The sequence below is a fragment of the Astatotilapia calliptera genome, chromosome 3 (assembly GCF_900246225.1).
Source record: "Astatotilapia calliptera chromosome 3, fAstCal1.2, whole genome shotgun sequence".
Classification (NCBI taxonomy): Eukaryota; Metazoa; Chordata; class Actinopteri; order Cichliformes; family Cichlidae; genus Astatotilapia; species Astatotilapia calliptera.
In genome coordinates this window covers 14,280,555-14,293,999 of record NC_039304.1, presented here as the reverse complement: position 1 = coordinate 14,293,999, position 13,445 = coordinate 14,280,555, and the positions used below count along the sequence as shown (strand labels likewise).

At 40.8% G+C, this 13,445-nt stretch overlaps 1 protein-coding gene across 2 annotated transcripts in view; it reads right to left on the bottom strand.

The window, feature by feature from the left end:
- Nucleotides 1-13,445, bottom strand: part of LOC113018657 (ATP-binding cassette sub-family A member 1) — a 183,481-nt gene that overhangs the window by 101,829 nt on the left and 68,207 nt on the right. For both annotated transcript variants that reach the window (XM_026161949.1, XM_026161950.1), the window contains 6 exons: nucleotides 10,997-11,201; nucleotides 10,610-10,726; nucleotides 9,903-10,074; nucleotides 7,153-7,284; nucleotides 6,390-6,529; nucleotides 5,646-5,783 (listed from right to left, as the gene is read on the bottom strand). In XM_026161949.1, coding sequence (XP_026017734.1) covers nucleotides 5,646-5,783; nucleotides 6,390-6,529; nucleotides 7,153-7,284; nucleotides 9,903-10,074; nucleotides 10,610-10,726; nucleotides 10,997-11,201 — 904 coding nt within the window. The remainder of the gene's footprint in view (nucleotides 1-5,645; nucleotides 5,784-6,389; nucleotides 6,530-7,152; nucleotides 7,285-9,902; nucleotides 10,075-10,609; nucleotides 10,727-10,996; nucleotides 11,202-13,445) is intronic.

Here is a 13,445-nt window from a genome sequence, read left to right as displayed (position 1 = left end):
GTTTTAAAGCTGAAAAAAAAAACATTTAACCTGACACGTGTAATATTGTTATGAAAGAAACCTGCTTAAAAGTGAGCTGCCAGAGTGGTGTGTCTTAATTTCTTTGAACTGCTGAGGCCAAAAGACTCAATAAATGATACTTAATAACAGATTTGTTCCCACGCTAGTGGAAAAGCGCCGTGGATGGCACCGTATCGACTGGTGGATCAATCAAAATTGTCTATCAGGATCAAATAATGGTATAACCATTGAACCCACTGATGTGACATTCAGTGCTGGAGAACGATTCCTACTGGTTGTTATAATCTCTCAACCTTTCCTGTAGTACTGATGGCTGGTTTACAGTTATCGAATGAATTCTGACAAAGCTTTGTAGGCGTGTAGAGCGGGGTCATGATTTATTGGTCAAAAAGTGCCAAAAAGCCTTATAATTTAGAAACTAAGATTCTTACAAGTGTGCTGTGCATTGTCAACATATATTAAATCTTCATACGATTCTTTTTATAAGTCACATTTGACCTCTGACCTCTCCTTCAAGGTCAACAGAACAAATCTGAAGGTCTAAGTGATAATAATGCCATATAAAGATGCTTAAAATGACAAAAGGTTTTCCGAGTTGCAAGAACATGTTGGCACGGCAACCTTTTTGTCTATAGTTGACTAATTGTATAGGGACTTTATTATGACATCACAATAACAGGTTATAACCGTTTACATACATAATAATTTGAATACATCCACTTTGTTCCTAAGTAAATAACTTTTTATTGAAATCTATTATGAAATTAATTTTACTGAACAGTGAAGTGAATGCTACTATATGAGAAGTGCATAATGCATCATGGGATTGCAGCCCTAACTATGAGCTTTAATAAAAGGAACATTTTAAGCCCAATCCCAGAAATGTTAGAGGTGTATCTGCCTGGGAACTCCAGTGAACCTTCACTCTGAGAATGAAGTGCTCTATAAGCGCTCTATGGTACTATGAAGCCATTAAAATACAGTAACACCTGAACATTTAGGTTTTTGTGAGAGTGTTAGATGAGAGAAACAAAGAGAAGCCAGTTTGGAAGAAACATCTAGTACATAGCACGTCACCTCTTTGCTGAATTTCTGAGCGTTTTGTGGAAAAGGTCAGGCGCCTCTGCTGAGCAGGGCTGTTTTTACACTGAGCTTGTTAAATGTGCGCCTGTATCCTGCACAGGTCACACCATCCCAAAAAACAAGGACACATTCAGAGGTCATCTACCGCAGCCCAAGGTGGGCATTTTTGCTTGGCCAACTATTACCCCACCTTTTCATCCTCCACCCCCTCCGCCCACTCTTAGCACTGCCACCAGCTGAGCTGCTAAATCCATCCCTTCTCAGTTAAGTATTGCTGCTTTATCCTATGCCAAGCAAGTCTGGATCTCACTCTATATAAACTCCAGCAAAATGCCCGAGTTGAATCAAAGCCCGCAACCCAGTCAATTTAACATACGCAGGAAGAAAGCTACGCTTATGAAGGGGGAGGGCTGAGGAGATTTGAGGTTTACTTTGACTGCGCCAGCTCATTTTGTTTGGGATGCTCAAACTTTCAGATGATTTTCCTGGGGATTTGTTGTGGTTTATAAGGGGAGAGGGGGGAAAAAAAAAATCAAAAAGCACTGCATCATCTGTGAGTTGGGAGAAAAATAAATGTGTTTGGACTGCAGATGGCCCACATAGGTATTCTGATTTATAGTGTGTTGCGGTGCATTACAGCGCAAAGTGATATATCAAATGGAGTTGGGTGTGCTCAGGTAAATTGCTAGTACTCGCACTGCGCACAGAAAAGTGAGGCTGGAAAATCTGGGTTCTTTTATTTAGCTTCCTTCCCTCTAAATCACGTTGATAGAAATGGATTTCACAGTGGTGGGAAAGGCTGGACAGATATTATGTGCGTCGGCAGTAAGATGAATTACTGGACAAAACCGTATTAACGGCTGTTTGTGGCAATCAATTCAGATCAATAAATTTTGAAATTACCTTCACGCCGTTTACAGCCCGTCCGGGGGAGTTAGAATAACCAGATGACGCTATGTTCACTGTAACACGGCTTAAAAGTTACACCAGCTGAAAGACTCACGGTGCAGTGATTGTGAGGAGCTTGAACCTCAAGAACTAGCATGGCATAAAAACAACCAGTGATATGTTTTTATGCTATATGCACTGCACTACTGCCTTCAACCACGCATTATTGTGTGCTCCTGTCAAAAATGCACTGTATACAGTACTAAAATAAACACCACCGCACTCACAGTCAACAATAAAGGGGGCTGTTGCAAGCATACTTGACATTTGTCAATAAACACATATACAATAGAAGAAAATTAGACTGCAGACTGACAGGTAAATTATTTTTACACGCTCCTAATAATTATTCATTATTTATTTTCACTTTAGCGGCGCGCCATTTTTCTCACATGCCTTGTCAAAATCTATACATCAGTCTCTCTCTCGTGTTACAGAAGTGTGAAAATATTCGCTCTCGGTCTTCTGAAACGCTGAATGCACATCGCTTCTCACAGTTCTTGCCGTCAGGGAAGGATTAAAGGTAACACTGTGATGTACTGCTCGTGGCATTTTTGGCATTTCATTCTGATTAAACTCTCATTAATGACTTACTTGTATTGTCCATATTTACTACTTTTGCATTACTGCTCATATCACCTGGTAAAAAAAATATGTAAAAATGTGAAATCCTTGGATATATTAGATACATATTATAAAATATATAGTAGCTGTTATTAGGTACAGCTTCCTAGTACCAGGCTGGAACTCTTTTTTGCCTTCAGACCTGCCTTAATTATTCATGGGGAACATTCAACAAGGTGCTGGAAACATTCCTCAGAGATTTTTGTCACAACACAGTTGCTGCACATCTATGATTCCAGCCCATCCAAAAGGTGCTCTTGGATCGAGATCTGGATATTGTGGAGGTCATTTGAGTAAAGAGAACTCATCATCATGTTCAAGAAACTAGTTTGAGATGATCTGAGCTTTGTGATAAAGGGACGGACTTACTCAATACTCAGGTACTGGCTGTGGTACTGAAACAATGCTATTAGGCACTAAGGGACCCAAAGTGTGCCATAAAACTATCCGGTCTTTAAGTGATGACGTGATGAATCCTGCTTCTGGGCCCAAACTACTCCACGTTTAATAATGCGTTTGTGTTTTTTACATGTTTTAATGCTTTGTATCTTGTTCTATTTAATCTCAACAAGCCCCTAAAAATCAGAAAAACAGTCAGTGATCACCGTCGGCCTCTCTCGGTTTTTATTACCGCTAATCAATTCAAAGCTCAGATTTTAGAACCTTACCATGTAACTACAGCCCAGCTCATGCAGCAGTATATTATTGACTAACCTTGTACTATGGATGGATTTTCTCAGCTGTTCTTTTGACTGAAGTTTGGTCCGTTTACAGCATCCTGCTATGCGATTGCATTTGTCCAGAACCTTCGGAAACCCTCAAGTTAACTTTTATTGAGTGGAAAAAAGTTAGCGTTCATCCTCCAGCTTCACAGTTTATATTATGCTAACATAGCTGTGTTGCTAGCGATCACGTAGCACATTGTTATATACGAGCTAGCCAAACTTCAGTAACTCAACTAATGTCACTGCTGTTTACCTTCCTGTCTTTATTTATTTCGGCAATGATAGCAGAGCTGTATGTCTTAATTTGTTTCAGAAATATCCCTCAGTCAGAACATGGTATATTATATTTAGATGGAAACTAGCAAGCTAACTCCCTGCTAACGTTAGAATTTCATAAATTCTGTTTTCATGGATGCCTGGATGTTAAACTTAATTGTTACACCTGGTAGAGCAGCAACTCTGATCATTTCATTACAGATGAAAGGATTTAGACAGTTTTTAACTCTCAGTGATGCCACAGTGATCGTGTGACTTAGCGACCTGCAGCGGAGTTTGGGCCCAGGCACGGCTAATGACGTCAGACTTAAAGACCAGATTGAAATAAATCAAGATGGATCCATGCTTTCATGTTCTTTACACCAAGTTCCTACCATCTGAATTTTGCAAGAGAATTAGAGAATAATCTAATATAAAAAGTCAAATAGTCTATTGTTGAACCTGTGTAAACTGTAGCCTCAGTTTTGTGCTCTTAGCTGACAGAAGTGGCACCCCGTGTGGTCTTCTGCTGTAATAGCCCATCTGCTTCAAGGTTCAGAGATGCTCTTCTGCTTAGCTTGGCTGTAACAAGTGGTTATCTGTATAACTGTTGCCTTGCCTTCACCTTAAAGCAGTCTGGCCATTCTCCCCTGAACTTTGGCATCAACAAGGCATTTACACCTGGAGAACTTCCACTCGAGCCTATCCCGGCTGTCATGAGGCGAACACAAAATGTATAATATCCATTATATTAATATCATCCTCAAGGCCCATTTTACAGCATAATGACCGGGGTAATTTAATAGTAATCAACTTCCTGTAATGGATAATAATTAAAAATTCATAATTTGCTAATTTTTACTTTAAATCGTCACCTTCTGCAGTAATTTTCAAATGAAATATGACAGAACAGCCATTAAAACCCACCTGAAATGCATAAATCGACCAGCTTGTAATTTTAGCTTTTTGATGAATATCCAGTACTTGACTTAAACATGCACTGAGGGTTTAATTTGAGCTGCAGGAGCACGCACACCACATTCGTGTTCCTCTGCATCTTGACAGGTTTTAACAGTTTTCAGCTGCCACTAACCAAATAAGCCCCAAGTGAATTTAACACACACAAAAAAAAACACCCCCTTGGAGCATCGCGGTCAACCTGTCTCTGTGTGTGTGTGTGTGTGAGGGGGGGGGGGGACTGCACACTTAATTAGCTGTAAAGAAGCGCAGCATTAAGTCCAGCATCAGCCTAAAGCTTTTTCACACAAATAGACCGCCTGTAGCCTTTTTTGTTGCTTAATGACAAACCTTAGTAACACTGCGGTGCAAATAAGAGTGGAGAGACACAAAAACATGACTCACTCAACCGGCCCATATGCAGGGGGTTCTCATTATAACGGAGTTATCTCAGGCTCCCAATTGGAGTGAAGACTTGATTAGAGAGAGAGAGAGAAAAGCTAATGGCATAGAGAGGGCAGGATGTCGCTCAATGCACATTAAACATTTAGACATCTGTTGAGAGAATGTGTTACTATAACGTCCATGTCCTGCTTACAGCCACCAGCAACCACAAAGTATATTATGGACACAGAGTGACAAGCTGACTGGTTTGGCAGACAATTACGGACTCTGTTAAATAGCCATGTCAATTAAAGCTTCTTCTTGGATTTACTTGTCTTCGCTCGCGTTCCAATCTGTTTAAGTACGATTCACAATTTCTCCCCGTCCATGATTGAGTGTCACCCACAGCGAGGCTAAAGAAGAATTACATCACAGGGAACCGGCCGCTTCATTACCTTAACAGCTCTCGCGCTGGACGTGTTTCAGCCTCGTCAGTTTAAAGTTTACTTTGAGCTGGGCTCAGTTTTGGAAACTTTCTCGGTTTGAGACAAATCAAACATGTGCTTTGCGCATTCTGGTCAATTCTACAAACATAAGGGGGCTTCAAAGCTTTTAGTGGAGCCTCGGTTTTTACCTCTGATCTCATACCTTGTTTGTACTTTAACAGCAGTTCCCAGATACCCCTGCGGGCATAGGGGTCCACTCCTGCTGTAGGTTCATCTAAGATGATGATTTTCGAGCCACCCACGAACGCGATGGCCACGGACAGCTTTCTCTGCATGCCACCTGTAAGACAGCACAGCTTAAAAACACATCACGGCCTGAAGGAATGCACAAGCTAGTGTAAGAGCCGTTCAGCTTGTAACGCGTTGCAAATCCTGCCCGAACATCTGTCACAATAAGGTTTCACATGCAAAATGGGCACAATATTGAAGAATGATTACGGAATATACCAAAATCTATCTTTCCATCTTTTAAAGTAATGCCATAAAATGATTGATGGCAGAGAAGTAGATACACCGTCCTAGCATTATTGCAGTCTGTACTCGCTTAGCTCTTCAAAATGCATCCACTGTAGTGCTAATGTAGTGGAAATGTCAGGATAGATCAACCTTGAAAGTCATATTTCAGTGATTTTGCTCACAAGCAATCCATGACTGGGGACAATTTATCAAGTAGGACTTGCTCATGACCCCCAGACAATGAATTACAACCTGTGACACACAGGTACAGTGAATGTGTGGTATAGGAGCAATATATCCTGAATAGACAGGATAAGCTACGCGTAATATTCCTTCCCAGGGGAAACTAATGCACGGAGGACACGTCAACGGCTAAATTGACATGTGCGCACAATAGGATACAGCAACATACATTAACATACAGACTCACCCGACAGGTTCTTGGCAAGTTCTTTCCGTTTGTGTGGCAAACCGACGTCCTTAATCATCTGATCCATCTCAGTTTTAACCTCTTGGCGACTGCGTCCTTTGAGCCGGGCGTAGAAGTAAATGTGCTCTTCCACTGTCAGCCTGGAAAGGTGGACATGACATCACAACGCCTGCTAAACTGACGCCTGGCGATATGGAGTATTAATGTATTTTTCGAGACATTTTCCTAATTAAACGTCCGTGAACTAAAACAAAGTCTTACGTAATAAAGTCTTACATGCATCAATGTTTCGTGGCTGCTTCACAGGTGAGGCTGTGATAGGTCGTAATGCCTTCCTCCGTGTTTGCATGAATATTTTAACCCTACTTAATATAGATGCTTTCACTCTCTGGAATTAATATTAATGAAAGTAATTTGCAGGTGCTCAGCCATAATTATGATGTAAGGCTTGCGTCTAGTTTCACGTAATCAGTTTGTGGAGTGAGAGAGAAGAAAAGGATGATTCAAAAGTTAAACAGAAAAATAGAATAATGGTCGGGAATGATGTCATTAGGAGACTTCTGGCTGGGCCAAGGAAGGGAAGGTCATTTTAAATTTTAAAAGGAAAAGGAAAGGGAAGTGTTGATGGGGAACATAAGGCAAACTCTTGTTATGTGATCGATCTGCGGTGTAATACATTTTTAATTTTCATACAGTTGAAACACGATTAAACCAACGGCCAGCACAGGACGTGAATGCACAGCTCTCTGCTAAAGTCACTCACTCATTGAATAAGACATTATGCTGCGGACACATTCCCAAGTACGTCCGGATACTGTCCATGTCAGTGCGAATGTCGTAGCCATTGATGAGAGCCGTTCCCGATGTAGGTGGAAACAGTCCAGTCAGAATAGACCTACAGAGAAAAAAGAACAAAAGTGATCCATTTTGGTTGCTGTTAACATTATCTTTGCTTAATAAACAGAGTTATTGAGCTTCCAGTGCACGAAAATTAAAGCTCTCTGCGGGAAACACAGACTAAAGATACGTTTAACTAACATGATGTTGCCCATTGGTCTGTAGCCTCAAAAATACCTAATGCTCGCAAACATGGTTGCCAAGGTGTATCCATAGACTGCCCCATCAAAGCTGAGCACATAATGACTGGAGAGGCTGTCAGTTTGAAGTATTTTACTATAATACTCAAAATATGTCTGTCAGGGGTGTGTCCAGAAGGGGGGCATTGGGTGGCACCAACCCCTATGAAATATGATTGGCCCCCTGGTCTAGAGTTCTGTTAATCTTGAAATCCCCAACGCCCTCTACTGAGAGCTTAGCAGCAATGCAGCTGATTGCATTTACTCAGGCATGTTTAATGAGGTCTCAAGTACTTGTACTTTAAGCTTTTCTATGTTAGGCAGCTTTCTGCTTTTACCCCTCTATATTTTTAATTTAATTATAGAACTTCATACCATTTACTAATTTTTGAAAGCTTTAGTTACTTATTATAATGCAGATTTATTGCATCATTATAGCTGAAGCTACCAAGCAGTAATTATAGAATAAAATCATGAACAGCTGCAACATTAAAGTGACACACCCATCAATGGATCAATAATTCTGATCCAATAACATCATGTATATGATTCTAAAACGCTTAATTCCACATGATGGGTGCATTTACATTAGTCATTTTAAATATAGTTAGCATATACGCTACATAAGTAGCATTGTAACTTTTACTTCAGTAAAAAGTCTAAATACTTTTTGCCACTTTGTAAAACAGTTTTAAAAAATCAGCAATAGGACAGAGGGCTCCACACGAGGATGGAAATTGTGTTTTCTACATAACTTTTCTAATCTAATTTTACTTCTTATGAATCTTCTGAATACCTGTGTTTCATTTTATTAATATGACAATAACATCTAGTATTTATACAGGAAACCTGAATGTTATGAAACATATGATATATTATCATGCCATTGCATTGCCTTGCAACTACCCTATACTGGACAAAAATGCCTTTCATACAGTAGAGCTGCACGTGGGACTGGTAAACTAACATAAACATAAAGGCCTACACACCACAAACATGGTTGAGAGGTCCAGTTTCAGGTGATTTGGATTTGATTAGTTTGGCACCCATTCAGTGTTGAGCATTGGTAATGCTAACTATAAGCAATATAATCATTTAAGCATCTGAGTCACCACTTGTCCAGTTGTCACAAAGTGGAACAAACTACTCTATAAGTCATGCTGTAGACATGTTTACATCTGCTGTAACATTTGGGCCATTTTAACATTTGAGTTACCGGCACATTCCCATGCTACAGAACTGTTTGGTCTGTTCATGGCGTCGCTGGACTGATTTACGTAATCACACTGGGAAAAACCAAAAAAATAAATAACTAAATGATAAATATGAAACTGATTGTGTAAATATATCCCCATGTGTGGGTCTCTGCAGTGCTCACATCCTGCTGTACCACTGTACAGTAAATGCCATTGTAGTCATCTAATTGCAGATATAAATTAGATGTTACTCTCATTAAATAGATTATAAAGCTTTCATGGTGTTATTGGTGGTTCAGTACTAAAAATTGGTCATCTTAGCTCCAGGGTAGACAACATGATGACATTATTTCATTACAATGTAGCTTGCCATCACCAGTGTGTGAATGGGTGGATGACTGGTTGTGTAAAGCGCTTTGGGGTCCTTAGGGACTAGTAAGAGCGCTATACAAATACAGGCCATTTACCATATAGAGGCACGTGTGCAAAATTAGGCTGCTCTAGTCCTGATAGGGTAGGAGGAGTTCATGAGCAAACAGACATGTGTTATAAATATATAGCATTCTACTCAATAGGTCCTATTTATTAAGGATGTTCTAATTTTATTTCCCTAAAGTATAATCAAATAAAGTATATCAAAAACTGTTGAAAAAAAATACTGCGTCAGACTATTTAACACTAAGAAAAATGCAGAAATATTAAATTAAAAGTTAAAACTATGAACAGCTTGGAAATGTTTTTGTGTTTTATTAACTGTACTGTAATACTGCATGTCACTGATGGCTACTGTGCTCTGCAAAAGCCTCAGCAAGCTCTTATGTGTGCGACAGAGTCCTTCCACTGTCCTTTCTCTTATTGTGATCTGTTATGTTTCGTTCCAGTCGCTCTGCACGGATGTCTTCCCTCTAGCCCCTTAGTCTTGCATCACTTGCTCTCTCTGTCGCTCATACTTTCTGGCCGAGTGGCTTTCATTTATTTCCTGTCGTCCTAAACCCCTTCCAACCTTTTTTTTGCTATTTTTTAAACAGCAATTAGATCGCTCCCACTATCAACACAACAGCTGAGTCTCTGTGACAAACGCCCTCACAGAGGAGGCCACTCTTCGAAAGCAGAGACCACTTAAATGATGTGGCTGGAGTACAGTCGGCATTGTGTACACTATAGATCAGCTGAAGCTCGTGAAGTGAAATGAACACTGAGCCAAACAGCGAAACATGTCAGAGTTACATCATTCAGCTCACATTGTGGTTGTTTTTCCAGCTCCATTGTGGCCAAGAAACGATGTGATCTGGTTCTCGTAGAAGTCCACGCTCAGTCCGTCCACGGCGAGCTTCTTTCCAGTCTTGTAGATTTTGACAAGATTCTGGATTGACACGCCTGCTGTCATATTAGGTGGCGGTTTCTCCATATGCTCTTCAGACAGAAATGCAAACCAGTATAAACACACACACACTTATGAAACACAAAAGCAAAAAAGCAGGCGAAATGGAATCTCTAATATGAATAAATGTGTTTAAAAGGCACATTAAATCAGCAGCATTAGCTGATCATAAATGCTGAAATAAAACATTTAACTGATCATTAAGGTGATTTCATTTGCAAACACAAAATATAAACTCAATGTTATGTGTCAAATAAACTTACAATCCATATAGTAAAACAGGAAGATGAAACCACAATGTTCAGAACACAACAACCAAACCAAAGTAGCCTCCATGCTAACTGGAAATTGTGTTTTGTTAGTTTTTTAGCAAATTGCTAACTTAAGACTAACATAGTGAAACTCTGTTGTTGCCGTACATGACAAGTAAGCCACTAATGTTTGAGTCTCTAAACCAACTAACCAGCACATGAACAAACTTGTGAGAATGTCACAAACGCTGCACATAAAAACTTGACATGTCACATACATCACACCGCAAAGGTGAGATATGAAGGTCGGGTTTACCGTTGTGTACGTTGGAGTCTGTCAGCAAACTGGGCTTATCATCAATCACGGGTGCCGTTCCACGCCAATAAGATGCAGTAAAAGGGAAGTACCATGGCTTAGGGATTCCATATTGACCTGGGATCAGTTTCCGAGATCATTATTCACATTTTAATATTGGCCTGGCTTAAGGGAATATGGTACTTTACAATGTAGGTTTCCTCCTGACAGCCTGGCACAAATCCTGAGCTCTTTAAACTACAGTCTCTGAGGAAAGCATAAAGTCTATGCCCCTGGATATTTGAGCGCATCATTGTATTTTTACACAACAACGACAACAACACGAACCAAAAAAATGTTTAAAAAAAAAAGCATCAACAAAATCATTCAACAAAAACAAAAATATACCTGGAAAGACATTTTCAATGTACCAAGTGAGCACCCAGTATAAAACAGCATCAATAAGCATCATGATGATAGATGTGATGAAGGTGTAGCGTCCCCCATCTTCTGGACTCTTGGCGATGTTGTGCCACTGAATACCGACGCCTTGCTCCTCAAATTTAGAAAAGTTCTCGCAGCCGTATCCAAATGCCACACATGACAATAAACTCTGGGAATGAAGGATATGCCATTGAAATCATTAATAGTTTGCTTATTTTGTTTTCTCAAGAGATTACAGAAAGTTCAAACTAACTAAAAATAACTAAATGGTGTGTAGAGAAGAGCAAGCTAGCTGCTAGTTATTAGTGTTGTGTAAAGACTTAAACGAGGGCCGCTAGCCTCTCATCGTCTTAACTCTCAGCCCAACACAAATACTGACATTACATACAAAATGCTTAGACACCACACGTTCAGAAAATAGATTTAAAAAAGAGGCAGTGATACATCTTCGGCATGATTCCATGATTTTTAAAGTGTCAGTACTCATTCTTAGGATACAGTATCCTCACAGCACTCGAGCCCTGTCGGGGGGGAAAACCAGAGGAAGGGTTACATGTACAACTTATTAAACTTGAAAAAAAAGGGAAAATGCTAATCTTTGTTTGCATATCTCAGGACTAACTTTAGACAGGATGGACACTAAAACGAGTCTGTGACAAACAAAGATATGTTGGATCTTTCCCACAGTAGGAAACTGCAAATGATGCTTTGCCCGGACGACATCATCTGCCATGGCCTCTCACTCTGCATTGCCATGTTGCCTGCCAGCTGTTTGATCACGCCTCATTTGCTCGCAGCATTTATACTCCGGCAGAAGTGTTTGCTGAGGCTTTAGAGGCGAATCATCATGGAGACGATAAACCTGATGTTACACTACCAGACAGACAATCTGAAAAGCTCTGCGCTGATGCCAAACCGCTAGTCTGGCTGCGACCACTGCTGGGCAACTTTCTGTGATGTCCTCTAGTCACCATCCGCCCATCAGTCAGTAGATGAGCGCTGACAGGAGGGCTAGTCGGCACCTATCCTTGACCTCTCTATGAATGGCTGACGAAATGACAGGAGCCACTCCTTTGGCTTTGGGGAAAGGGCACGAGTTGGGAGGCAGACAAAAGAAGCCCGTTCTATTGAACACGTGTCAAACGGCAGATTCAGCCATCATTCAGTCGGCTGCAGACAAAAAAAACCCACTGTTGCAAGGTCACTCTTTCGAAGTCTTTTCGTAAGCCACCCTCCACAAGTACAGCAGACACAGATGCACTTCCTTTAAAAACTGCACGAGCACAATTCATGAAAATGGCTGCGCACAAAGTTTGTCCACCTGTAAAGTGATGGACAGCGAATGAATTGGAGACCAGCAGGATACTCTGATAGCTGCTTAAGGCGCACAGCACACAGCTGGGTGCTTTTGTTGCGTGGCATTTCTCTTTCCGCTCATTCCCCGTCCGCCTCAATGCTGCCGGCTACTTCACAAATGCAAAACTAAGCCTGTGCCCACCTTGACTGATAATAAAAATAACCCTCAGCTGCAGCCCCAGAGGAGGCCCAAAGAATACTTAACAATATGCTGAAAATCTGAAGATTCACCGCACCACTGTAGACCTGGTTGTATAGGTGAATTTACCGATTCATTCCACAGGAAGATTTTCCAGGACAGGATGATTAATTGAAAAGATCTGCAGATTTCCAGAACATGAAAGAACTTGTGGGCCCTCTCTTGTTTCTACCTCTTTAAAAAAAAACGGAGGTAAGAGAGGATACAGCAGTCTGCACCCTGTACTATAGTGGCCCTCTTCTTGATACACTGCCTCCGGCTCTCCTTTGCCACACGGCTCCAATCAAAAACTCTTCATATGAATTCAGGTGATCTTTTGAAATTCGATTACGATTAAGGACTTCATTATCAAGGACAACGTGGGGGAGAATTTGCATGCCCTTGCACGAGGTAGTTTCATCCGACCTGGGAGAAAGAGAGAACCTGCACACACACACAATATACACACACATCTCTGATAAAGTGCCGGGATGAACTGGATAGCGGTTTGGTCAGAGGAACATTGCTCATGCTAATTAGAGGGCTAGAGGGCTATCCATCTACTTGGAGCAGGGGAGAAAAATCTCAGCGCCAGGGGAGAACCAAGCAATGGCTCTTTGTGTAGAGATTAAATAAGGTTTGCTGTGCTTTATATGTAAAATACCTACCTCGCCTGCATGCATTCTGTGAAAAGAAACTGAAGGAAAAGTTTTCTTTCAAAAAACCCCCCAACAAAATTACTTTGTTTTAAAGGATCTACTCAAAGACAGGCAATTTCGGGTCGACGTGCTGGAACAGCTTGTTTGCGCAAAAACAAGGTGAGCAAACAGTTTCCGAAGATAAAAGCAGGGGTGACTTCTATCAGCTCCCAGCGTAAGA